This window comes from Bos taurus, chromosome 22, assembly GCF_002263795.3.
Source record: "Bos taurus isolate L1 Dominette 01449 registration number 42190680 breed Hereford chromosome 22, ARS-UCD2.0, whole genome shotgun sequence".
NCBI classification, from domain to species: Eukaryota; Metazoa; Chordata; class Mammalia; order Artiodactyla; family Bovidae; genus Bos; species Bos taurus.
This window is the reverse complement of record NC_037349.1, coordinates 14549198-14574200: the sequence shown is the minus strand read 5'-3', so window position 1 is coordinate 14574200 and position 25003 is coordinate 14549198. Positions and strand designations below refer to the sequence as shown.

Sequence of the window (25003 nt, the reverse complement as noted above, 5' to 3'; positions counted from 1 at the left end):
CTTGCCCTCGGGATCCTGGGATCAAGGGGCTGAGAACAAAGTTAAAAGACCAGAGCAGAGCAGTCTGGGACGCTCCAAGAGGGGCTGACACTGCCACCGTCTCAGAATTACACTTTGCTGACACCCAGCACTGTCCAGTGCCACTCCATCCTATCCCGGGTTTCTTTTCCGGCCCCTCTGGTCCCCAAAGCGAACTACAGGCGCGGGCAGCTTCTCCATCCCGCAGGAGAGTCCCATTCCTAGGTCTCCCATCCTGAAGACGGGGAGCTTCGCGCTGGAATGGGCAAGGGAGAGGGGGTGCACGGAGCTGGGGGAGGAAGTCCCCCCGACCGAGACGCGGCTGACGCCACCCACCCCGCCATCCACCCGGCTCCACATGGCCATTGCCCCCTCTCTCCCAGCAGCCACCTCAATCTATTGTCGCCCCGGCGGCCGCCCTCGGAGCACGTGCCGCTACCCCTCTGCGTCAGTACTGGGTAAACAGATGACTGGCCAACGACTCAGGCGGGGCTATTTAAGAGGCAGCCTTCTGCCCGCCTACCTTGAACTTCTGCTCTGGCTGGAACGCGAAGCCGGCTGCGTCCTATTCCGAAGGTAGGTTCCCGGCTCTCGGGGATCCAAGTGTCCTCGAAGAATGGGTCTTCACTTCTGTTCCCCTTCCATTTCATTTTACCGTTTTCTGTTTCTTCTTTCCGACAGCTCGAAAGACACTTCTCCAAGTCACAAAGGACAGTGCGGTCTGGGTGGATAGGGCTGGTTTACAGACTTGTACTCGCTTGCTTTGTTCTCCAGCGCAGGCAACGCTGGAGCATCTATTTGCTCGGGTTAGCGGGCAAATCGCGATTCGCTAGATGTTACTACACAGCGGTCCAGTGTACTTTGCAATCTTTTCGAATAAACTACCGAGAGGTTTTCAATTTAAATTCATTTTCTGAATACTGCGGGAAAACTCAAGGTTTGGGGGATAGAACCATCCCAGTGTTTTATCTGCGCGGATCTAAAACGCAGCGGTGCTTGGCGGACGCCGGAGGACTGAGCGCAGATCTCTGATTTTTTTAAAACCCTGCCTGCGTTTTACATAGTTGTTCATTGCCAATTCCCATTAGCACCTTGAGGAAACTTGAAAAATACGGCGTTTATGTATTGGTCTCATATTTTAAGCCGTGCTTCTCAGTTTTTCACCATTTATTTCCCTGTTTGAAGCGTCTGAGCTCTCTGGTAAGGTGCCTCTTTTCTTCAAGGTTCTTATTTTTCCTACAGAGTAGTCCCTTTCGGATAATTTTCACCTGTCTTTAATCTCTTGTTTTTCCAGTTAGGAGAAGAGAGACAACGCTGTAACACTTCCTCAAACTAAAGGAAAACAGAAGACATTCCTTCTGCTAAACAGGGCAGAGGACAGGGTCTCTCTCCGTCCCCCACACCACTCCCGGGCCCCGACTGCGGTTCACCCCAAAGAGGAACGCGGTGCGTCCGAACGCGCGTGCTGCGGTCACCGGCTCCCTAATGCTGGCACCTGCCTAGCGGATCCGGAGCCCCGCGCCTTTGGGCTGAGCCACCTTCTCTGTACCTTGGGTGTCCGACCCTCCTCAAGAGCCCACGGATGCCCCACCTTTTCGTTCACGTCCCCTTCCCTCTGCTCCCCGCAGCCATGAACCGCGGCGTGTGCCTGTGCTTGCTGATGGCGGTCCTGGCGGCGGGCGCCCTGGCGCAGCCGATGCCTCACGCGGACCCCACGGGCCCTCGGGCGCAGCAGGCGGAGGAGGCGCCTCGGAGGCAGCTGAGGGCGGTGCCGAGGGTGGACGACGAGCCCCGAGCACAGCTGGGCGCGCTGCTGGCCAGGTACATCCAGCAGGCTCGGAAAGGTACGCAGGCTGCCTCTCTGTCCCTCCCTTCTGTCTCCAGGCCTGACCCTCTTCTCTACCATTGGGCTGGGGAAGGCGGGTAGACTCCTGGGGAGCCAGGGGGTACCTGGGCAACAGGATAAGGAGAAAGGTGTTTCACTTTCTTTTCTCTGATTCTGCTTGCCCCAGACAGTGCAGTTTTCTGTACCTCCTTTGTAGCAAACGGAGAGGGAAGGGACAGGACTTAATTTAGTAAGAGAAAGCTTTCTTTAAACTAATTTTTGGTACTGTGTTTGCTGTTTAGGTTCAACATATTGTAAAGATATTAAAAGATGATTACTGAGCAAATTACTAACTCAGAAAGAGTTTGCAGATCCACTAAACACCCTCTACTGTGACTATAAAGGACAGGAGCTGCCCAGCTACTGCATTTGGAAACCCTCTAGCAGGCAATGGTCAGCGCTAAGAATACTTGAGAGCTGACAGCAACAGTCTAAGAAGTGACTATGTGTCGATTTTCATGGAAGTATGTAACAGGAAGAAAGAATCAGGAGCAGTGTTGAGTCCTCTTTTAGCAGTGGTTTAAGATGATGACCCAGCAAGAGATGTGTTTATTTTCACTTTGCTGTTGGAGACACAGACCCAACTGCCGCAGGAGCTAAACAAGTCACACTTTCCTCAGCATCAGAGTCTTTCTCTAGGAATAAAGTAATTCAGCAGCTCAGTAGCTGAGTGGCATACGGACAGCCCTGTCCCTGTCCGGGGCCTGACTGTCTCATCTGTAAAGAGGGCATGAGGTGGGGTTCCCCTCGGCTCTTTCTAGCTCTTCGTGAGGTTCAGAGGGAGGCTCGTTCATCTCTAGGGTCCTTGGAAATCATGATTTGAACTGAGACAGATTTTTTTTTCCTATCAACTTTATCTAAAGTGACACTAATGGTAAAGCCGTGTTTTAAATTGGAACCAATATGGCTGGATGAAAAACTAGCAAATGCTGCTGGGAGAGGTGGGAGGTGGGCTCCTTTCCCACAAGTCTCTCTTAACGTTAACTGCTGGAGTTCCGGGGCCTGGATTTGAATTTTAACTTGTGGCTTGATAAAATGGGGAGAAAATAAAGGGTTTGGCTGTCCAGAGTCTCCTACAATTCCATAGGAAGGTGAGAAGGGACCTTTTTGACCAGGGCAATTCAGAAGGGAAAAAAATAGAAGATGATGCATTACATTTCATCCTCTTATTGGGGGATTGTCCCAACTACCATCTTCTATTTTGCTTTCCTCCTAATGATATTGAAAGATGTGGAAATATTAGACAGATGACAGAGAATGTCTGAAAATTTGGAGGTTCCTGCTGTCTGTCTGTCTGAAAGTAGTTTAAAATCTGTCCTTGGATATGGGTTGAATATCCTAGGTTTTTCGTTGACCATAATCTGGAAGCCCCTTCCTACCTTCAGGAAAGATCCACCAGAAACAGTTCTGGGAAAGAAGCCAGTTACCAAATGATTTCCCCAGAACTGACACTTCACAGTGACTTTATACCACAACTCTTAGCTGGAAGGGCCTTCCTGCTGTCTTTTCTCAGCCCTTTGCCTTCAGCCTGCAGTGACAAACAAACCCATATGGGAAGAATCGTCACTTGAAACTTTAGCTAGCAACACCAAGGATCAGTGCTAGCTGGAAAAAAAAATCATTCTCTTCTATTTGACAGATATGAACTAGAAATAAGTATCTCCATCTATACAATTTCTTTGTTTTATACATTTTGAGATCACAGTGAATATTTACTCAACTGTAGTATATGCCATGCTTAAAGATTCTAAACAAGATAATGCACCCTTTGGGGAGAGCCCAAGAGTTTATCATTAAGAACTGTCTATGGAGATGTCAGTGATGTGAAGAGAAGGAATTCTATTAGTGTACACCTGCCCCAAGCCCAGCACAGTCCAGTGCTCCATCTGTGTTGTTTCTCTTTGTCCTCACAATAACCCTGTGCAGTAGGGTCTCATTGTGTCAGTGTGGAAGCTGGGATTCTGGAAGATTGGGTGCTAGATGGGTAGCACATCTCGGCAGCATAAGGGCTGGGAATTTACTCAAGTCCTGCCCTCTCCAGAGGGTCTGGAAGCCATTCAGCTTCCCAGCTGTACTGCTCATTACAAGTTTTAAAGTTTCAAGGAGCTAGGCCCTTCAATTGTGTGAGTTGGTTTTAAGTGCCTGCTCTGTGTACGCGATGGGGAAGCGAGTGAGGACTCTGGTAAATGCACAGAAACATGTGTGCAATGGGGAAATTATGGGTGATACAGACACAGCTTCCATACTGTACACGATGCCCCCGACCAAAACCACGGAGGTTGCTGCTCACACTGAAGCTGCCATGTTGCTTCCATTAGGTGGCATTTCCAGTGGTGCCCAGCCCTTGGAGGGGGCATTCAGCAGCAACAGGCAGGAGGACGAGGCATATTTTGGTGTGACTCTGTACAGATAACTGGGTCTGAGAGTTTTACTGAATGCAGGGACTAATAGTTCATCTGAAAGGTGTTGAACAGCAAAGGCTGATTTCCTCTGCATAGACTGGCAACCCCTGCAAAAGAGCTGGAATGTGCTGGGGTGATGCTTAGTCCCAAGGCTGAGAAGTAATGGGGAGGGGAAAGAGAGGGAACAGGAAGAAAGTGTGGGGACATTGCTCCATAGGGTTGTTTCTGATTTTAAATTTAGCTAGCTTTATTTGATTATCAGGATACCTGCTTCTGCAGTGTCATCAATAAATAAGCTGTGGTCCGACTTAATGCAGCTTGGGCAGCAGTTGGCAAGGTCAGCCTTGTACAGAAGGGCTCAATGCCAGCATTGTGAGCAGTGGGGACACAGTGGCCCCCAATATAATAGTAACCATTAAGTGAGCCTCTACCCCTCTGCTCTTGAAGCCACTTGGGCTTTGCCCAGTGAGATCCCTGAGGGACTGTTCTTGCCCCTTGGTTTGTACAACAGAAGGTATGATACTAATTTTATCCCCAGGATGCCAGTGTCTATGATCTGTGGGCCAGAACAGTCACATGCCTCATCATGGCCCTGCCCACTCAACATGAATCATACCTGGACTCCTGTTCCGAAGGACTCAACTCCCATCCCCATGGGCCCATTTCAGGTTCAATGATTGCATGTTGGTCAAAATGGCTGAACTAAACTACCTCTGTTCTGCCCACCCTTCTTTGAATGTTTCTGAGATGCTAAGATTTTAATCTGCTGGTGTGCCTTTTTCTCAATATAATTTTTTTTTTTTTTAGAAAAAGAAGGTACCTTTCAAATTAATAATTTTAAAACAGCATTTATCTAGCAGTGAGATTGGATTCCATTCTAGAAAAGCCATTCTAACATCAAAATATTTTCATCACATTGCCTTGACAAGAGTCAGGTAGGCTCAGGGATATTAAGGGGTAAATTTTATTTTTTTGCCCTGTAGGATCTTCGTTCCCCAACCAGAGAATGAATCATGTCCCCTACCTTGAGAGCATGGAGCCTGAACCACTTGACCACCAGGAAAGACCCTTAAGGGATAAACTTTAGAGATGGGTACTACTGGGGAAATCCTGCTACATAAGGGAAAACACCCAGAGCAGTAGGAAAACCTAGGCAGGTCTCAGCTATGAAAGGCGAGAATAAATTAATTAACCTAAATTCTTACAGATTGCAAACTACACCGCAACTAGAAAATACTACCCTCTCTCCAGTTACACAGACATGGGTCTTTCTTTTCTCTTAGGTTTTGGCCCAGCAATCTCACTATCTCGATAACTCTTTGATACATTTAAGAGGGTGTATGTTACATATTGCCAGGCCTTTTCTATTATTTGCCTTTACAATAGGAACTAGTGATGCTCTTAGATATAATTATCCTGTTTCCTTCCTCTCTGCCCCTAGCTCCTTCTGGCCGAATGTCTGTGATCAAGAACCTGCAAAGCCTGGACCCCAGCCACAGGATAAGTGACCGGGACTACATGGGCTGGATGGATTTTGGCCGGCGCAGCGCTGAGGAGTTTGAATACACCTCCTAGAAGACCTGGCCTTCAGCAGTGTGATAGGAAGCAACCTCCTGACTCAAAGGAGGCAGAATAAGAAAACAATCACACTCATAACTCGTCTCTGATGTCTGACATTTGAAGTATCTATTTATTAAGTTTTCAATGTGAAAAATCTGTCTGTATCATTGTCCAACACAACCTCACACCTTGGCAGAAATGTATAAAAGGATGACAAAATGTTTTCCTTATCTGTGACCCCCAGTCCTAATGTGTTACAATGCTATTAAAGTGATTTTCTTCTGTTCCTCATTCTCTGTGTCTACAAATGGCAAAAAGTCCTTTAGTCTTCAGAAAGTTCAAGGAGGGATTCCTGATGTATGGGACCAAAGGATGAATCCCTGCAGTCGATGATCAGAGAAAAGGGACCTGGGTTTTATTCAGCAAAGGCCCCAGGTGGCCTGATGCAATAGGAAGCCCCAAAGGAGACAGACATTGGAAAGAACGGTGGTTAATTCACTTTACAAGGAACACTGCATTTTGGTTCCATATCAGTTGGACACCATCCAGTGACAGTCTGGGAAGTAGATGGTAGTCTACGTATTACTTTAGTTCTCAGTCTTTGATACGCCAATTAGGACCAGACCCGAGCATGCATGGCTTGAGGTTGAGGCCTGGAGTTCATGAATGACTATACGGGGTTGCCTTCCTGAGCTACTCTCTCTCTCTCTCTACAATCTCCCCAGAACTTTCCAGTTTCCTGGGACTCTTCTTTTTGGTCCTCCACCCAAAAACTTGGCTCTGGTTATCCTGTTCTGCCATACACTCTCATATTTGGGCCCATGTTTGAGTCTGAGTAATGGAAGAACAGTGAGTGAAAAAAAGCAATAGGGGTTGATGAGACCCTCTTGAGATCATAACTCCTCCTATCTAAGAGCCAGTTGCCTCTTCCTCAGGTTTGGCCTTGGCCAGGCTCATGACTGACCTTTAACCACTGTGGCTATGTGTTTGCCAGGGGGCTGTGGCATGAAAGAGAAGAAAAGAAAAACAGGAAATATTTACGCTCTCTGGCCATTAGGAATTCCCTCTTTTACTCCTTGAGCCAGAACTAAGGGATGTCTCCTGGAGATGGGTTTGCTGTGCCCCAGATTGCACTTTTAGTCCTAGGTTATGTTAAGTTCAAGAAAAGTCCCCCACACAGTCTTCCAGGCCTACTCCTGCATCCTCTTTGACTATCAGGATCTGGTAGTTTCTAATGGAACCCTAGGATTTTGATGAAATATTGTCTCAAGATGTGATGAAATTAAAAAACCCAAGTCACTCACGCCATCAAGGTATTCTCTAAGATTGGGTGGCTTATTTTATTATCTTAATTCTGAATACTATAACTCCCAAGAGCCTTCTGGTTTGGAAAAATCTCAAGACAGCACGAGAAGTTTCTGACAAGTGGAATATTATATCTAATTAAGCTCCAAGACTAGCAACTTTTCTACCTTTTCGTTCCCATGGCTCACATGCTGGTCTGGGCACATGGCAGGCAGAATTGGCACGAGTTCAAGCCTTTCCTGCCCTAACACTTCGGGACTGTAGCCAGAGTGACTCACATTGTTTGATCTTTTTCCAAGTTCCATTCTGAAAAGGATTCAACTGCTCTCTTTACCATCTTGTGTGTACTGTTATAAGCCCTTCGCTGGCCCAACAACATGCATGGAACACACTTGTATGTCAGGTACTATGCTGATGTGGCTGGTACAGCTACCAAGAGCTCCAGTGGGAGATTCACAAAATCACAGTACAGTGCTTCAGGAATTATGGCAGATACTAATAATATTCAAAGGAAGGGACAGAACAGAGCAGCAGAGCTGGCTGAATTAAGGGGCAGGACAGCTGGGCAGCTGCCCTTGGAGCCAGTCTCAAAGGGACATCTAATCAACGCGGCAGCAGATCAGGTGTCAGTGAATTTCTTTATACTTAGTAACTTAGTTAACTGAAGAAATGGGCATCCATTCCTCCCCTACAGAAGATTACAATGCCCTCAAGTGGACACTTTTTTTAAAAAAAACCACTCCTGTGGTTGCCAGCTCCTCTTTGTAGAAAGTCACACTGAAATCTGCAGAATTCAGGCCCACTTCTTTGCCAACCTGCTGGTTAACCCTCCCAGTCAGCTGAAGTTTCAAAACTGGATAATTCAGGGCCCTGGACTGTTTATTCTAAGAATGGGTGATTTTTTTTAATCTTAATATTGGAACTTTTAATATGACTGCCAAATGGCTCCAGGGTTTGAAAAATCACTCAATGAAACTGAAAAGGGAACAAGAGCCACTAACAAATTCTTTTTGTAGAATTAAACTCAAGGAAAAAAAGGAACTCTTAAATGTATTTTTGAAGACAAGTTGGTAACTATGGTTACCTCTAATTAATGAGCAGCTCATGCTTTCCAGATTTGAGTGGAGGAAAACTGAAATGAAAAACAATTCCAAATTAGTAAAAATGCTAAGTTCCATTGAGTGCATGTAATGTACTTTAGAAATGTAATTTAATGTCTGTTGAGTCTAGTAATTAAGAAGTTGGTCTTGCATTTTCGATTATTTAATTTTATTTTTTTCTGTAAATTATCATTATTGCATGTTAGAAAAATATTGGCCCATGACAGATCAGTTTGAAAAATAAAACCAACCAACTGATCCTTCACCATTAAGGGTTGAGAAGTACCACAGTGCTGCTGCTACTGCTAAGTCACTTCAGTCGTGTCCGACTCTGTGTGACCCCATAGACGGCAGCCCACCAGGCTCCCCCATCCCTGGGATTCTCCAGGCAAGAACACTGGAGTGGGTTGCCATTTCCTTCTCCAATGCATGAAAGTGAAAAGTGAAAGTGAAGTCGCTCAGTTGTATCCGACTCTCTGCGACCCCATGGACTGCAGCCTACCAGGCTCCTCCGTCCATGGGATTTTCCAGGCAGGAGTACTGGAGTGGGGTGCCATTGCCTTCTCCGAAGTACCACAATACATGTTCTTAAAGTCCCAGGGATTTGACACCTGGCTAAGCCCCTTGTCTTCACCCCTGTGTAATCTGCTTGTCAGAGCTCTAGCCTTGACAGCAGCCTCAGAGGGGGCCAGAGATTGGGCATCAGCTGATGCAAATGAAGGGATCTTCCTACCCAGTTCCCGAGCCAAACAACCATTTCTGTGGTGGGTCAGCCAGTCATACAGCTGAGCACACAAGGCAATAGCTTCTCACAGACTAGTGACCCCAGGGTGATGAACACAGCCGGTGGCTAGAAGTTAGGTAACCAGGAGAGTGAGGAATCACATGCATGCTGTTGCTGTTATTCTGCTAGTCTACTTAGTGTCACAGGTGACAAACAGAAGTCTCTGGGAAGACCAAGGATTTATATACTGGGGGGCTTGGGAGAAAACACCTCTCTGGCTTTTCTCTTCTGAATAAGGTCGCTAAACATTGGCCTGCACTTGTGGGTCTCTGCTACCAATGGCCCCCAGTGCTGCAGTTGCCTGCCCCTAGAAAACCCCATTGAATTCTGCCTTGCCCTGTGCCTTCCCTCAGACTGGGGCTCCCTAAGGGAGGGCTGTGTCTCCCCTTATTTTCTGGTTTTGTGAAGGGAGGCTGTTATCTCCTGCCCACTGTGGTTCTCAAGGACAGGGTTGTGTTTCTTCAGAGTGAGCTCTCTGAGGCAGGGCTGTATCTTGCCCTCAGACTGTGGCTCTTCAAGAACAGAGCTGTGTTTCTGTTTCCATCATAGGAAGCACCCTGAAACAAGGCTGTGTCTCTCCTCAGACTGTGCTGTTTTTTCTTCTTCTTCTTTTTTTTAAATTAACTAATTGATTTATTATTATTATGTTGGCTGCACTGGGTCTTTGTTGCCGGGACTTTCTCTAGTTGCAGAGAGCGGGGAGGGGGGGGTGGGGGGGTGCTACTCACTGTTGGGGACATGAGGCTTCCCATAGCGGAGCCGTGATTCTGGCGTAGGGAGGGAGGTGACGCTCAGTATTTGTGGCGCCTGACAGTGAGATCTTCCTGTGCCTCCTGAATTGGCAGGTGGATTTTAAACCATTGGACTACCAGGAAGTCCAAGAGCTGTGTGACTGTGAGTGGTTTCCAGAGGCAGGGCTGTTTCTGTTATCACACTGGGGTCCCAGCAGTCTTGGCGGGTTTTTTTTTTTTCTTTTGGCCGTGCCCCTCGCATCTTGCGAGATCTTGGTTCCCGCACTACCGGTTGAACCCCTGTGAGGGCAGTGAAAGAGTGAAAGCAGCGAGCGACCCTGAGGGAATGCTGTATCTCCCCCCTTCCTGTGTCTCCTCAAGGGCAGAGCTGTGTTTCCTCAGACTGAAGCTTTCTAAGGCGGGGCTGTATCTTCCCTCAGACTGGGGCTTCCTGACAAACAGCTGCTCCCCTCAGACTTGGAGTTTCTGAGGCAGGGGTGTATCTCCTCAGAATGGCTCTTCAAGAGCAGGGCTGTTTTGCCTCATAGTGAGGCACCCTGAATGAAACAGGGTTATGTCTCTCCCTCAGACTGTCCTGTGTTCTTGTTTTAATTAACTGATTTATTTATTATTACTATTTTGGCTGTGTTAGATCTTCGTTGCTGGGCTCAGGCTTTCTCCAGCTGCAGAGAGCCGGCCTGCTACTCTCCCTTGAGGAGCACCTGGCTTCTCATCGTCCGAGCGGCGGCTGTAGCGGGAGGGACCCGGGTCGGGGCGCTCAGTATCTGTGGCACACTGGCACGTGAGATCTTCCCGTGTTCCCTGCATTGGCAGGTGGATTCTTAACTACTGGACCACCAGGGAAGTCCAAGTGCTGTGTGACTGAGAGTGGTTTCCTGAGGCAGGGCTCTTTCTGTGATCACACTGGGCTGGAAGAAGTCTTGGTGGTATTTTCTCTTGGTCAAGTGCCTCACGACTGGTGTGATCTGAGTTCCTGTACTAACGGTTGAACCCCTGTGAAGGCAGTGAAAGAATGAAAGCAGCAAGTGACCCCTGTGGGGGCACGCTGTATCTCTCCCTCCCTGTGTCTCCTCAAGGGCAGAGCTGTGTTTCCTCAGACTAAAGCTCCCCGAGGCACTATTGCATCTTCCCTCAGACTGGGGCTTCCTGAAGAAGAGCTGCTCCCCTCAGATTTAGGATTTTGGAAGCAGGGCTGTATCTCCCCCTAAGACTGTGGCTCTTTGAGAGCAGGGCTGTGTTTCCTCAACGTGGGGTTCCCTGAGGGTAGGTGTGTGTTTCCCTCAATTTTGGGCTCTCTGAGGAAGAGCTGTATCTCCACTCAGAATGGGGCGCCCTGAAGGCAAGGCTGTTTTAACCCTCAGATTTGCCCTCCCTGAGGCAGAGCTATATATTCCACTAGACTGTGACTCTTGGAAAGCAGGGCTGAGTTTACCTCAGAGTGAAGCTCCCTGAGGTAAAGCGGTCTCTCCTCTCAGCTTGGGGCTCCCTGAAGGAAGAGTTGTGCTTCCCCTCATATTTGGGCTCTTTGAGAAAGGGTTTTATCTCCCTTCAGAATGGGGCTTTCTGAAGGCAAGAATGTATCTCCCCTCAGATTCGAGTTCCCTCATGCAGGGCTGTCTCCCCTCAGACTGCGTGTCCCTGAAGGCAGCGCTGTGTCTCACCTCAGATTCGGTTTCCCTGAAGGTGCACTCACTCCTCTCACTCCTCAAGCTCAGGGCTGTGTTTGGTCAGAGTGGGCTCCCTGAGGCAGGGCTGTTTCTGATCTCAGTATCAGGCTGTGTGGCAGGTTTGTGTCTCCCTCTCAGATTTGGGTCTCTTTGAAAGCAGGACTATCTTTCACAACAGTTGGGCTCCTTGAGGTATGGCAGTGTCTCCCCTTCCAGTTTCCTGAAGGATCATTATATCTTCCCTCATTGTAGCTTCTCAAGGGCAGGGCTGAGTTTTCTCAGAGTGAGCTCCCTGAAGCAGGGCTTTATCTCACTCAGCCTCTGTCTCTTGGAGAGCAGGGTGGAGATTTCCTCACAGTGAAACTCCCTGAGGTAAAGCAGTCTCTCCTCTCAGCGCTTGGAACTTCCTGAAGGAAGAGCTGTGTTTCTCTCAGATTTGGGCTCTCTGAGGAAGGGTTTTAACTCCCTTCATAATGAGGCTCCCTGAAGACAGGATGTATCTCCCCTCAGATTTGAGTTCCCTCAGGCAGGTCTGTTTCTCCCCTCAGACTGGGGCTCCCTAAAGTCAAGGCTGTGTTTCCCTTAGATTCATCTTCCCTGAGGCAGGGCTGTATTTCCCCTCAGATTCCAGGTCCCTGAGGGAATGCCATATTTCCCCCTCACTGTGGCTCCTCAAGCTCAGGGCTCAGAGTGGGCTCCCTGGGGCAGGGCTGTTTCTGATCTCAGTATCGGGCTCTGTGTGGCATGTCTGTGTCTCTCTCCCAGACTGGGTCTCTTTGAGAGTAGGACTATCTTTTCTGCTAGTCACTGGGGCTCCCTGAGGTAGGGCATGTATCCCCTTCAGTGTCTCCCCTTCCAGTTTCCTGAAGGATTGCTATATCTCCCCTCACTGTGGCTTCTCAAGGATAGAGTTCTCTTCCCTCAGATGAGGACTCCCTGAGAGTAGGGCTGATTCACTTAGATTCCAATTGTGGAAGGGCTATATCCCCCCTCTTAATGGGGCTCCCTGAAAGCAAGGCTGTGTCTCCTCTCATTCTGGGGCTCCTTGAAGACAAGGTTGTGTCTCGCCTCATATTTGCGTTCCCTGATGGAGCTCAGTATCTCCCCCTCGCTGTGATCCTTAAGGGCAGAGCTGTATCTCTCCACAGATTGGAGCTCCTTGAAATCAGTGCTGTGTTTCCGCTTAGCGTGGGGCACCCTGAGGGAGGGCCGTATCTTCCTCTCAGGCTGTGGTTCTTCAAGAGCAAGGCTGTGTTTCCCCATAGTGAGGATCCCTGGGTAGGGAGGTGTCTCCCTTCAGACTAGGGCTCCCTAAAGACAGAAATGTCTCCCTTCTCAGACTCAGGTTCTCTAAAGGAGCTCTGTATCTCCCTTTCTTTGTGGATTCTCAAGGGCAGGGTCTCCATCTCTCTTGAGGCTTGTGCTCCCTGAAGTCAGGGCTGTATTTTCCTTCAGACTGGGGATCCCTCAGGCAGAGCTGTATCTCACTCAGGCTGTAGCTTTTGGAGAGCAGGGCTGAGTTTTCCCCACAGTGGAGCTCCCTGAGGTAAAGCTGTCTCTCCTCTCAGCTTGGGGCTCCCTGAGAAAGGGCTGTATCTCCCTTCAGAATTGGGGTCCCTGAAGGTAAAGCTGTATCTCCCTTTAGATTCAAGTTCACTCATGCAGGGCTGTGTCTCCCCTCAGACGAGGGGTCCCTGAAGGCAGAGCTGTGTCTACACTCTAACTGCAGCTCCTTGAAGACAGGGTGATGTCTCACCTCAGAATCCTATTCACGGAGGGAGGGCTGTGTCTCCCCCTCACTATGGATCCTTAAGGGCAGGGCTGTGTTTCCTCAGAGTGGGCTCCCTGAGGCAGAACTGTTTCTAATCTCAGTATTGGGCTCTGTGTCTCCCTCTCAGACTGGGTTTCTTTGAGGTCAAGACTGCTTTTTCAGGGTGGGGCTCCTGAGGGCTGTATCTCCCCCCTCAGACTATGGCCCTTTGAGAGCAGGACTGTATTTCACGACAGTGGGGTTCCCTGAGGTGGGGCATGCTTTCCCTTCCAGTTTCCTGAAGGATTGCTAGATTTCCCCTCACTGTGGCTTCTCAAGGACAGAGTTGTCTCCCCTCAGATGTGGACTCCCTGAGGGTAGGGCTGTTTCACTCAGATTCTGGCTATGGAAGGGCTATATCCCGTCCTCTTAATGGGCTCCCTAAAGGCAAGGCTGTGTATCCTCTCAGTCCGGGGTTGCTTGAAGAGAGGGTTGTGTCTCCCCTCAGATCTGAGTTCCCTGATGGAGATCTGTATCTTCCTCTCACTGTGATCCTCAAGGGCAGGGCTGTATCACTCCACAGACTGGGTCTCCCTGAAGTTGGTGCTGTGTTTCCCCTCAGAGTGGGGCTCCCTGAGCCAGACTCTCCTCAGACTATGGTTCTTTGAAAGCAGGGCTGTGTTTTCTTTTAGCAGGGCTCCCTGCAGGCAGGACTGTGTCTGCCCGCAGATTTAGGCTCCCTGAAATCAGGATTACATTTCCCCTTAGTATGGAGCTCCCTGAGCAAGACTGTATCTCCCCCTCAGACTGTGGTTCTTAGAGAGAGGACTGTATTTCCCCTCAGATTCTGGGTCCCTGAGGCAGTACTGTGTCTCCCACTCACTGCAGATTCTCAAGGGCAGGGTTGTATTTCCTCATAGTGGGGCTCCCTGAGGAACAACCACATCATAGAATGGGGCTCCATTCTTAGAATGGGACTTCCTGAAGGCAAGACTATTTGCCCCCTGCTTCACACTCCTTGCTGCAGGGCTGTCTCCCCTCAGATTTGGGTTCCCTGAAGGAGCTCTGTATCTCCCCCTCTCTGTGGGTCCTCAAGGGCAAGGCTGGGTTTCCTCAAAGTGGTCTCCTTGAGGCAGATCTGTGTCTCCCCTCAAACTTAGGCTCTTTGAGTCAGGGTTGTGTCTCCCTTCATTTTCGGTCTCCTCGAAGGAGTACTGTACTCCCCCTCACTGAGGTTCCTCAAGGGCAAGGCTCTGTTTCCTCAGTTTGGGGTTCCTATGTGTGGGTTCAGTTGCTGTTATGTCCGACTCTTTGTGACACCATGGACTGTAGCCAGCCATGGAATTTTCCAGGCAAGAATACTGGTGTGGGTTACCATCATCTACTCCACAGGGTCTTCCCGACCCAGAGATTAATCCTGCGTCTCCCTCATTAGCAGGTGCCACCGGGGAAGCCCCTGATGAAGGTCTATCCTCCTGTCAGACTTGACCTCCTGAAGTCAGGGCTGCCTTTTCCCTCAGAGTGGGTCTCCCTGAGGTGGGGCTGTGTCTCATCTCAAATTCAGGCTCCTTAAGGTAGCGCACTGTGTCCTCTCAGACTCCGCTTTCTCAGATATCCATCTTGCTTTCTTTCCTGGGATCTTTCACGTCTGCTCCAGGCATTGCCGAGTCTCCATGTTGCTGGTTTAAGCTGAAGGCCCTGCTTTCCCTCTCTGGTTTTCAGTTCTTTGGAACTTTAGAGTTTGATCAGCCTGAACCTTGGGATTTCATGTGGTGAGATCCTCAGTACCACTGAAAAAGTACTTACCCCAACCCTGGATTCAATAACAAAGAATAAAAAATTATTTAAAAGAAAGATGTATTAAAAGGGGGTGGGTTTGTTTCAAAAGATGGAAATACCCTAATATAGAATAGTTTTTTTGTAAACTGTTTTTTAAAATTGCTTTCCTGTGTCTCCTGGGAGTGGCAAGAGGCTATTTGGGGTGGTTTCTTCCCCATCCTATGCTCAATTTTTTCACTAATACCCTAAACCTGTGTGTATGCCATCCCCTAGTTTATGAATGCCTCCCTTCAGTTCACCTGGCTTCATTACTTTCGTCAATATTTCTACTAGGACAGTTGCCTGCCTTGAATTATTGATACTTTTCAGGGAAACGCATACCCATCTGATTTTAGGATTGGACCATCAGGACAGGTTCCATCGGGTCTTCTGCTGTCTCCAAGTGCCCTCTACAGGCCAAAGAAAAATCATCCTAGGATATAGTGTTTTCCAGCCAGGAGCCCAAATGTGCAAAAATTTAATTAAAAAAAAATTTTTTTTTTTACTTAATCCCTATTATGACCTCCCAGTCAGTTCAGGTAATTCATAACTTTCTACCTCCACCAATTTCTCCTCAGAAAGCATCTAAGTTCTGTGACCAGCTTTCATTCTAGCTTGTGGGAGGCATATGTCCACTTTATTTATCCTGTCTTACCCAATGGTTTTAATATCCACTGTTGTCTAAATAAGTTAGTTCTGCAAAATAGTGGTTTCTCTAACTCTATTGTCCTTCTATTCACCTTTATACTTAGAAGTATGCATTCTAGATTCCTTTTCCCATCTCTCCTCCATACCTTTACCCTCTGTTTGGAATGCCTTCCCCACTTGGCAAATCCTACTCATCCTAGAAACCCAGATACAGGGTCACCTTGTCTCAGAGGCTTCCTGTACCAGTCGGTAGAGTAACTCATTTGCTCTCTCTCCCCTTCAAGCATGGTGGCTGTAGCTACAGCTGCCTGGCTTCCCTGAACCTTTGAGACAGAGGCCCCTCCCATGGCAGGACATCCAATCAAACTCTGCCTGATCTGGCACAGTGGTTCTCAGAGCTTAGTGAGCCCCAGGATCACCTGGAGGGCTTAGTGAAACGTACCTGGGCCCTAGCTCCAGGGATTCTGATGAAGCACCCTAAAACTTCACTGGCTTAACGAAAGTTGGTTTCTCCTTCAGAGCATATGTCAAATGTTGGAGGGCAGGTCTCATGGGTCCTTGGAGACCCAGGATGATGATAGCTCCACCAACTTGTGACACTACCATTTCAATGCTTGAATTTAGAGCAAGAGAGGAAAAATCATGAATGGCCTTTTCTCTGCTCACAGCCCACTGGCCAGAAATAATCCTGTGCCCTGACCACTGCAAAGTGGCTGGGAAACATTGGCATCACATGGACAATTTGATGAACACTGGTTTCTCTACCATAACCACTCGCCCCTTATTTACTGGCACACACACACAGACCTGCTCTCTGATCCTCAAACACGCCAAGTGCGTTCCTACCTTTGAGCCTTTGTAGTAGCTGCTCTCTCTGCACTAATGCTCCTGTGCCAGAGCTCACATGGTCGATTCAAATACCACCTCCTTGGACAGGCCTTACCTGACTGCCCAAAGCAGCCACCTAGTCCCTCAGATCAGCCTATTTCAATTCTCTGTACAGCCCTTATTATGCCATGTTTGGTCATCTCTTTCCTGTTCAAAGACTGTATGTATGCTCCATGAGAGAAATCAACCACTTATCACCGTGTCCGCACTACCTTTAACAGTGCCTGGTCCATCACAGATGTTCAAAATGTATTTCCTCAGCTCAGTAACCTAAGGGATTTCGCATTTATAGGTTGAAAAAATGGAAGACCCAAAGAGAAGTGGCTTACCCAAGGTCACAGCACTATTAAATGGTAGCACTTGATTGAAATCCATGCCACTGAAACCACCAACGCTATGTTTGCTTGGGTCACTTCACTGCTTCCACACGTTAAAGTGGCAGTAAGTTTTGTCATTTTCTTCTCCGTCTAGTGATCCTCCACTGTCCTTGGTTTTTAAATCTCAACCAAGTCCTATGGAAGGCAATTTGACAACATCTATTTGGGAATTTATTCTATAGGTAAGTTCATGTGTGTGGAAAATTACATATACACAATATTTTTTCATTTCAGTGTTGTGATAGTGAAAGTTTAGAATTAATTTAAAGGTTCATGGGGGTGTACATGTATTCACAGTGGGCATGTACACGATAGAGTAGTATATAGCCCTGAAAAGTGAGAGAGTGCTTCCAGCTCTGACTAGAAGTTTGTCTAAGGGAAAGTATTACATTAAAAGAAAGGTGGGATACAACAGAAGTATATGTCTTTCATTTAAGTTCCCCCAAGAGCTGAATCCCTCATGTCTTTCAGAGATCAACTCCTCAATGAAAAGAACAAAATACAAATCAGTAGCAGTGTGGTTTCCATCATTTGATCTTATTTTATTGGTATTCATCAGCAAATAAAATTTTATTGTTGATTTTGGATGCATTACAACACACTTTTTGGTAGTGGTTGCACAATGTTGATCATTTATTAACTATACTAAATACTGCAACCTCTCAATTGCTGAATTTTACATGGGTATTTTCTTTGTGATGATGGGTGGCTCCTCTCTCTGAATACATAAAATGGTCCATTCCATCCATGGTTTTCATATTCCTTTGTTATTCTACCTACTGCTTTAAAATACATTCAAATAAAAAGATATAAGTTCCGTGCAGTGAGTGCACACATACCACAGAGAGGAGAGTTGAAAACATAATTAACCAACACCCTCGTGTTCAGAGAATAAATAGTCTGAAATCATGGGACTGAAGCTTGCTCCTGGGAACTTTCTCAAAGTATCTTCTGCGGACAAAAGTTCACACTCACTCAATTGAAGGATACATCTTTTGCCAAGGGGGTGGAAGAAAAAGGGAATGGGGGGTGCGAAATGATGATTTTACTTGCATATGATGTTATCCTTCCATAAACATCTGGAACAAATGGCCACAGAGCACCATGATGTACAGTCCCCAGCTCAGAATAAATAAATGGTCTGCTTGGACTGGAAAGCCACAGACACACTGTGACCAAGCTGGATAGGACAGAGAATGTTTAAAATATAGCACACACAAACAATAAATAAAAGTTTGAAACTTGGTGGATGACAGGGATGGGACCAGGCTCCCTGTTTGTTCATGGTTCTTCTCACAATACCTCTACCTTTTCCTAACGATAAAAAGTGGCACAAGGACACGAAGGGCTTTTCTGGGACCGCTCTTTTCTGAAACAAGAGGGCAAAACATGTGGATATTGAATGGCTGCAGCAGAAGACCACAGATGTGAGAATACGCTCAAGGGTGTCGGGTCTAGAGTAAAGACCAGAACCAGCGGACCTCCAAAGCCTTGTTTCTCTGTGAACTGGTTTGGTGTTACCTTTGGCCGTGTTTCTACTCTTTCACTGTTGACAAGTTTCATTCACCACCTTTCTCCCGACCCCTTTTCCTTAAGGTCCTATTGTTAAAGTCACATTGGCTCTGGTCTTAATCAATTGGTTGTGACATTGGGTCCCAGAAATAAGCTGCTATCTCACTAGCTGCTTGGTGTGTCCGAAACTTGTATTTTGGTGTCACAGAACCATGGAGAGAACATTTTACTGCGACTTCCCATCTAGTACCATTACTTCCCTGCATATATTAAAAAAAAAAAAAAAAAAGGAAAAAGTAAATCACACAGAACACACAGGGGCTGCCAAACGGTGCAGCAGGAGTGTAAATACATTCTCTTTCAGGTCAGACATCTGGCCTGACAGTGGATTACAAAACATGGAAGGATGACTTCGCATTGAAGGCATGAGAAGAAAAAGTCACAGGTCAAAAAAAAGAAGCGACCGTCCGTTGGGGCCGAGCAGTGAAGGTCTTAAAGAAGCTGGGGCCCCAGAAGGAAAGAACAACTAACTCTTCCATCGTGAAAGCTACAGCAACTGCACGTGGCTGTGGACGGAGGCCCCTTACGCTCTTACGGGGCGGGAGAGGCGAGGTGCCCAGTGACGCCGGCACGGCAGAACCACTGTGCCACCTGACAGCTCAGGAAGTGTGGCTCTGGAAGGCAGCCACAAATTCACTGGTTTCCTATCCATGGGATAAGAACACACTTGGGGGTTTCAGTGCTTCTCAAAGGAAAGAAGAAGGAAAGACACCCGGCTGCTCCTGCCCTCGGCCGCCAGCATAGGCTAGGTCCTCAAGAGTGATGTCGCTGCTGGGGCGCTTCCTGCAGGATCTGAAGGAAGGGCAGGGCAGATACAGGTTTCCAAGTCCTATGTACACATTTTACAGAGTCTCCACTCTGCCCCCATTAGGCACGAGGTTGATTTGTCTAGCTCAGGAGGGGATGGACAGAGGAGGGCAGAGGGAGCGTGCGCAGGGCAGGGGGAGGAGAGGGAGGCGGGAGCCAGCCTGGTCTCCTCTAGGGGAAGGGCCTCTTCCCAGCCTCACCGTAAGCTAGTTTGTTTGGGGAGCTTAGCACCCATCAAGATGCCCGAGGTGAGTGTCACAGGGGCTTTCATCTGCATGCTGGACCCCACCATGGTGGGGAAGCTGCGGTTCCGTCGGATGCCACTGTTGAGCTGGAGCCCACCGATGGCACTGGTGACAGTGGGGCATCCGAGGGGCAGGCCTTCGGGTACCAGGCCTCTGGGGACAAGGGCCTGCGCAGGGCCTGGGGGCCCACAGAGGAGAGGTCCCTGGTCCTCAGTCAAGGTGGGGACATGGGCTCGCCCTGAGTTCACCACTTTGGCCACGCCAAACCTCCTGACTTTGTCCACGAGGTTGAGGTTGGAGACAGACACGTCAGTCTGGCTTTCACTGCTCCGGACCGCCTTCTTCTCCCTCACCTCCCTCAGGATGGAGCTGGCTGGCTTGGAAGCCAGGAAGTTGTCGTAGGGAGGGCTTGTGCACTTGAACTCGAAGGAAGGTGGAGAAGATGTGGGCGTCTGCATAGGTGAGTTGGGTGGTGTGGAGGGGATCACTGCCATCCTGGGGGTATAGGAGTGCAGGAGGGTGCCCCGACCGGCCCTGTCCCAGCTCTGGGGGTCATACACAGCCGCGGAAATGCCCCGCTCCTTCAGCAGCCACACCAGCCCCAGGGACGTGCTCATGGTGGTCGTGGACTCACGGACGTTAGTGAAGGATTCGGCCAGGCTCAGTCTCCGGGGAGTGCACGGCGTGGCCACTGGTGTGGATTTCAAGTGGCTGGCACTGCCACAAGCCGGAGTCGGGGCCGAGTTAAGGCTGATAAGAAAACACAACAGGTCACTGATCAGAAAATGCCCAGGAAAACCAAGGATAGGGTCCGGGCCAGCCTCCTGCAGGGGCGCAGGGCAGGCCTGGGACATACTGAGGGGACTCCTCCAACCCAGGTTCCCTGGATGCCTCTTTTCATGTCTGATCCTCCCTCTCATCTGTAGAGGCCGTGGAGTCTCTGAATTGGGGGGGCTGGTTTACATCAATAGGAAGCTGCACGTGATTCCCTTCTCTCAGCCCTAGAGGGTGAGTACAACTGTTGGCTTTGCAAGTGAGGAAATTAGGCTCAGATTAGGTGACTTACTCAACATCACACTCAGCTACTCAGTGGAAGATCCTGGATTCGAACCCAAGTCTGAGTGACCCCAAAGATAAGACAGGAAGCCCTGCAGCAGAGAGGCGCTCTGTCTCTACCAATTTCCTCAAATTTCTGCACTCCTTCCCAGTACCCATTTCCTTGAGGTAAGATGTTAACCAGGGCTCCGCGGTATGAGTTGATTCTGGGTGTGGCTGAAGCAGGTGGAGAGGGCCCCCGGGCAATGGGGAGACTGAGGCTTGAAGGTGCACATCAAGTCAGCAGCAGATCCCAGGCTCCTGACTCCCACTACAGTGCTGTTTCCTCTGCACCCTGCTGCCCTTCAGTACTCTTCCTGCGGGTGCTGAAGTCCACTTTGATGAGTGGAGATAGGGGGACAGATGATACATGTCATGTATCATCAGATCTTCATCTAAAGAGCCACCTAGAAAAAGGCCCACTGGGTGGTGAAACCTGGTTACTAAAGGGAAAGTGGAGAGATTCTTCTGTCCACTTATATATGACTGAGGGCCCACTAGATTCTAGAAGCTGGGATTCAGCAGTAAGGAGAATCAAGGCAGAAAGTGTAACAAAAGGGCAGCAGTGGGAAATGCATTGCTGTCTGCCTGGAAACCAGAAGGGTCCCTCTTTTCACAACTGCTACAGGGATGGAGTGAGGCACCCCCCGACCCCAGGCACAGAGCCCCTAAGCTGTTGCTGGATGAGCAACTGAGGGGCACAGAAACATCCCTTCTGACGGTCTCATAAGACCTGCCCTGGCACCTACCTAAGGACGCAGCAGGGGCTTCGGGTGCCCCTGGGAACAGGCAGCTGGGTGGTCCCCAGTAACTCGGGGATAGAGCCCTCTCTCCCCAGCCTGGCAAGGGACGGGCCACATACCCTGGACAAAGCACCAACTTAGGGAAAGGGGAGGAAGGGGACAGGCTCTGGGGCAGATCCCCAGAATGAGTAGAGCAGGGACTCCTCCTGTGGGAGGACAGGTCAAAAGCCAAGTACAAGTTGCAGCATCATTTGGCTCCACACTCAAGTGACCTCACTGCTGGTCAGTCTATACATGGTAAGGAACCCAGAATAGGCCCGTCTCACACAAGCTTAGGAGTGGGGATGCTGGTGGGTGGGGAGCACTCAGAGGAACATGGGATTAGAAACCACAGCAGATCCTGAAGCTTAAAAGGTGGGTCTTCAAAAGGCACAGGTGGATTTCCACAAAACTGATCTATAAGCAATCGAGGGTGGAAAAAATCTGTACTTGGTCACAGAACCACTTCTAGAGAGATTTTCCATTTTTGTTTCAGGCTGCCATTCTTTCAAACTCAGGCAAAAAGCCTTCTCCTGCTACTTACTTCTCAGGCTTTTTCATCCCTGATGAGGCCATAAGGACTTAGAGAAGAAGGCAGGGGTGCAGTGTTGAGTCCTACAGCTGCCATCAGAAGAGTGCCAGGGCACCAGCCTCTCCCAAGGGGAAGCTCTGTCCATTGCTTTTCAACACAATCTCTTCAAACATAAAGCTGGGGGATGGGGAAGCCAGGTTCTCCAGAGGCAGGAAGGGAGATGGAGACAAGCTAAAATTTAGAGATCCCCTTCTGGTAAGAACCTTGGTTAGACCTGTATTAGTGTTGGCACTTGGCTTGACTGGGGTGTTTAGACAGGTTAGGGGTATCTGCTGTCAAGGCCGAATTAGCCAGGCACAACCACAGAGACACATCCACGCCCACGTTGCGGGTTAGTGGCGGCCACACGTGCACACACAGCTCCTTCACAGGGCCCTGCCAGGCAGGCCCTGCTGGTGGTGTGCTCACCCCCTGCCTTGCCTGTGGGCTCACTCTCTGCCCTACATCTGCTCTCAGCTCAACAGGGCCTGGGGCTGCTTCGTCGTCCTCCTCACATGACCTGTGGAGAATTATTCATAGTTGAAGGTGCTCCTTGGGGTGGCTGCTCCCTCCGAGCTGGCCCAACTCGCCTCCCTCCTGTGAGATACTTTCCACTCATCCTGGCACCTCGCACCACAGAGAAAATGGCTGAGGGGGGTCACACCACCATGTTGTGGGAGACCGTTTTCCCTTTCACCAGAAGCTCTGGGAAGCCTGAAATCCAGTCAAACAGACCCTTCCCCCAACCCTGCCAAGGCCACACAAATCCTCTCGTCAGATGGTGCTAACTTCTATCACTTCTTGGAGGCATCCAAGGGAAATGGACCACATCAAGCATGTGGTTCTGTTCAAGTTTTATCATTTCGGCTGTTACAGTGTGGCTGTGATGCATACATGGTTCCTGAGACCATTTCCAGGGGCATAAGGGCTACCACAGGGTTCAGTAACTCCATTCTGTGAAAGAACATGTTCTACCGGCAAATTTGGGGGCAAAAAGCCAACAGACTTGGCCTTAGAGCCTGCGGTAGTGCCCTGAACTTCAGCTGGTTGAGGCAGGGCCTAAGAATCTTTCATGACCAATACGAAAGCAACTTAAAGTGGGTCCAGGTCTCTCTATTCTGTGCTGGCTATGAATCAATAGGGGTCTTGATTCAAAAAAAGAGATGGGACTTGAACAGGTGAGAGATGCTTCCACTGGCTGGAGTTGGTTTTGAACAACCCTCTTGCTACTTCAGCTTTCCTTGACATTAAGTCTCGCAGGGAGTGTTCCCACCTCACCCCACCCTGCCCACCCCACGGCTGGGTCCCTTACCTTGGTGTGACCCGCGTGAGCTCGTCTGAAGGATGCAGGATGCGACAGGTGGTGAAGGTGAAGGTGGAGTTGGTCTGTGACATGCACTTCCCAGGGTGGTGGGCTAAATTGGGGGGAGGGGAGGAACAAAATATAGTCCTTGCATCCAAGTACACCCACGAGAAAAGTCAGAGTCCCGCATGGCCCTCGACAGATGCAAGAAGCGATGAGCTACCTTGTAAACTGGATCTGGGCGAGGAAGGTGAAACACGAATGTTCTGGGTCGAAGGTGGTCCCTCAAAAACAACCACACTTTTGAGCACTGGCATGCAGAGCATCGAATTCCAGCTTCCAACCCAATCCAGACAGGGTTTCCCATCAGCGTTCTTTGGCCAGTAGTGGATCCAGTTTGAAGGGCCAAAGGGCCCTTGGGGCTAAATTTGGGTTCCCTCCTCAGAGATTTGAACCGGCTTTCTTCTTTTGTTGCTTTACTTTTCATTGGCAGATAGGTGCCAAGCTCTGCCAAGGGGAGGGGAGAGGTGCAGGGCAGGGAGAGGCACTTGCACCTAGAAACAGGGCAAGGCTCATGGGCTCCCTTTTCAGTTTACACAAAAAGGGGCTTGAGGAAGCTGGCTCCACTACTGCCTATCTGTGGTCGGCAGGGAGGGAGATGGGGCCTCAGCTGCCTCAGCAACAACGTTGCTGGCAAAAGTCCCAGGGCCCAGACTCTCTGCCAGGACTGGGCTGGTACACAGCACTATAAGCAGCACCAGTTCCCCTGAGCTGCTTTCTTGCCATTTCTAGGATGGCTGGTTTCTGATGAAAATGAGCATGTTGTCCTCAACTTATTTCCTTTGAAAGCTCCAAAGAGTTGTTAAGGCAGCTGAAGACTAGGATTTGGAGCAAAGTAAATCACAGAAGCTTTAGGACCATGCATCAGAAAACCGCAGGTAAGAAGTAGGAATAGAGTCTACAGGAGATATCATGATTGTAGAGGTCATCCTCATTCATAACTCAAATGCAAAAGAAAAAAAAAAAATGTTGCTCCCAATAGCATGCATGGTGAGGTCTAGGGTCATCCCCTCCTCCCCACCAACTCCACCCCTGCAGCCTCTCAGCCCCCAGAGACCTCCTGGGAGAAAAATGATTAGGCTATTGGAGGCCATGAGCACGCTGAAGATTCAAAAGTCTGGAACTAGAATCTTCTAGCTCTTTATGGCAAGTTTTCTCTTGGATTTGACAAAAAGGAAATCAAACCAGAAGAGATCAGTGCCCCAAACCTACAGATCCACACACAGGTGACTGTGTCTTTAAAAAAGAAAAAGGAAAAACAAGAAACTAGATGAAATAAAAAAAATACTGGAGACACGCAAATTGAAGGCAGGCAGGACAAAGCCAAAGCACAAAAATGGTGGCAGTGACTCAGGAGCTGTGCAAGACTGGTTTGCCCTGATGACTGTGGTCCAAGTCATCTCTGTGTGTCAAGGAAGGCTCTGATAGCCGCTGGCATGGCAGCCAGCACCACAGCCACGAGAGCAAACTCTCAGCCTCAAGGAGCTCCAGGCAAAGCAGGAGGGGTGTGGGAAACACATGTAAAAATAGCCTTTATGCATCTTTGTTTCTCAATCAAAAAAGTAATGGTTTAGGAACTCAGATAACTGAAAAATGACTGTGAGCAAAACAAAA

At 48.9% G+C, this 25003-nt stretch overlaps 2 protein-coding genes across 19 annotated transcripts in view; one reads left to right on the top strand and one right to left on the bottom strand.

The window, feature by feature from the left end:
• Nucleotides 1-394: 394 nt before the first annotated feature.
• CCK (cholecystokinin) lies at nt 395-6156 on the top strand. 4 transcript variants are annotated; one of them, XM_005222549.5, is made up of 4 exons: nt 395-594; nt 1313-1464; nt 1647-1862; nt 5747-6156. In XM_005222549.5, exons 3-4 carry the CDS (start codon nt 1649-1651, stop codon nt 5878-5880), a joined length of 348 nt encoding a protein of 115 aa, XP_005222606.2. In that variant the 5' UTR covers nt 395-594; nt 1313-1464; nt 1647-1648; the 3' UTR covers nt 5881-6156. The 4 variants fall into 4 exon arrangements, with proteins under 4 accessions (XP_005222606.2, NP_001040068.1, XP_005222607.2 ...); XM_005222550.5 differs by lacking the exon at nt 395-594 and adding an exon at nt 614-1218; NM_001046603.2 differs by lacking the exon at nt 1313-1464 and having other exon boundaries at nt 545-594.
• Nucleotides 6157-17470: 11314 nt separating this feature from the next.
• TRAK1 (trafficking kinesin protein 1) overlaps nt 17471-25003 on the bottom strand; it is a 155352-nt gene continuing 147819 nt past the window's right edge. For 14 of the 15 annotated variants that reach the window (XM_024982815.2, XM_024982814.2, XM_024982820.2 and 11 more), the window contains 2 exons: nt 23339-23441; nt 17471-20328 (listed from right to left, as the gene is read on the bottom strand). In XM_024982815.2, the coding sequence (XP_024838583.1) occupies nt 19530-20328; nt 23339-23441 (902 nt within the window). In that variant the 3' untranslated portion in view covers nt 17471-19529. Of the gene's footprint in view, nt 20329-22455; nt 22547-23338; nt 23442-25003 lie in introns of all 15 variants that reach the window. The other variant, XM_024982822.2, reaches the window with a different exon arrangement.

What these genes read in the sequence shown, in the direction of transcription:
- CCK (XM_059879876.1), top strand. Translation starts at nt 1,601, where the DNA reads ATGCCCCACCTTTTCGTTCACGTCCCCTTCCCTCTGCTCCCCGCAGCC. An exon ending in CATCCAGCAGGCTCGGAAAG is followed by an intron (nt 1,863 to 5,746) that starts GTACGCAGGCTG and finishes CTCTGCCCCTAG; the next exon opens with CTCCTTCTGGCCGAATGTCT.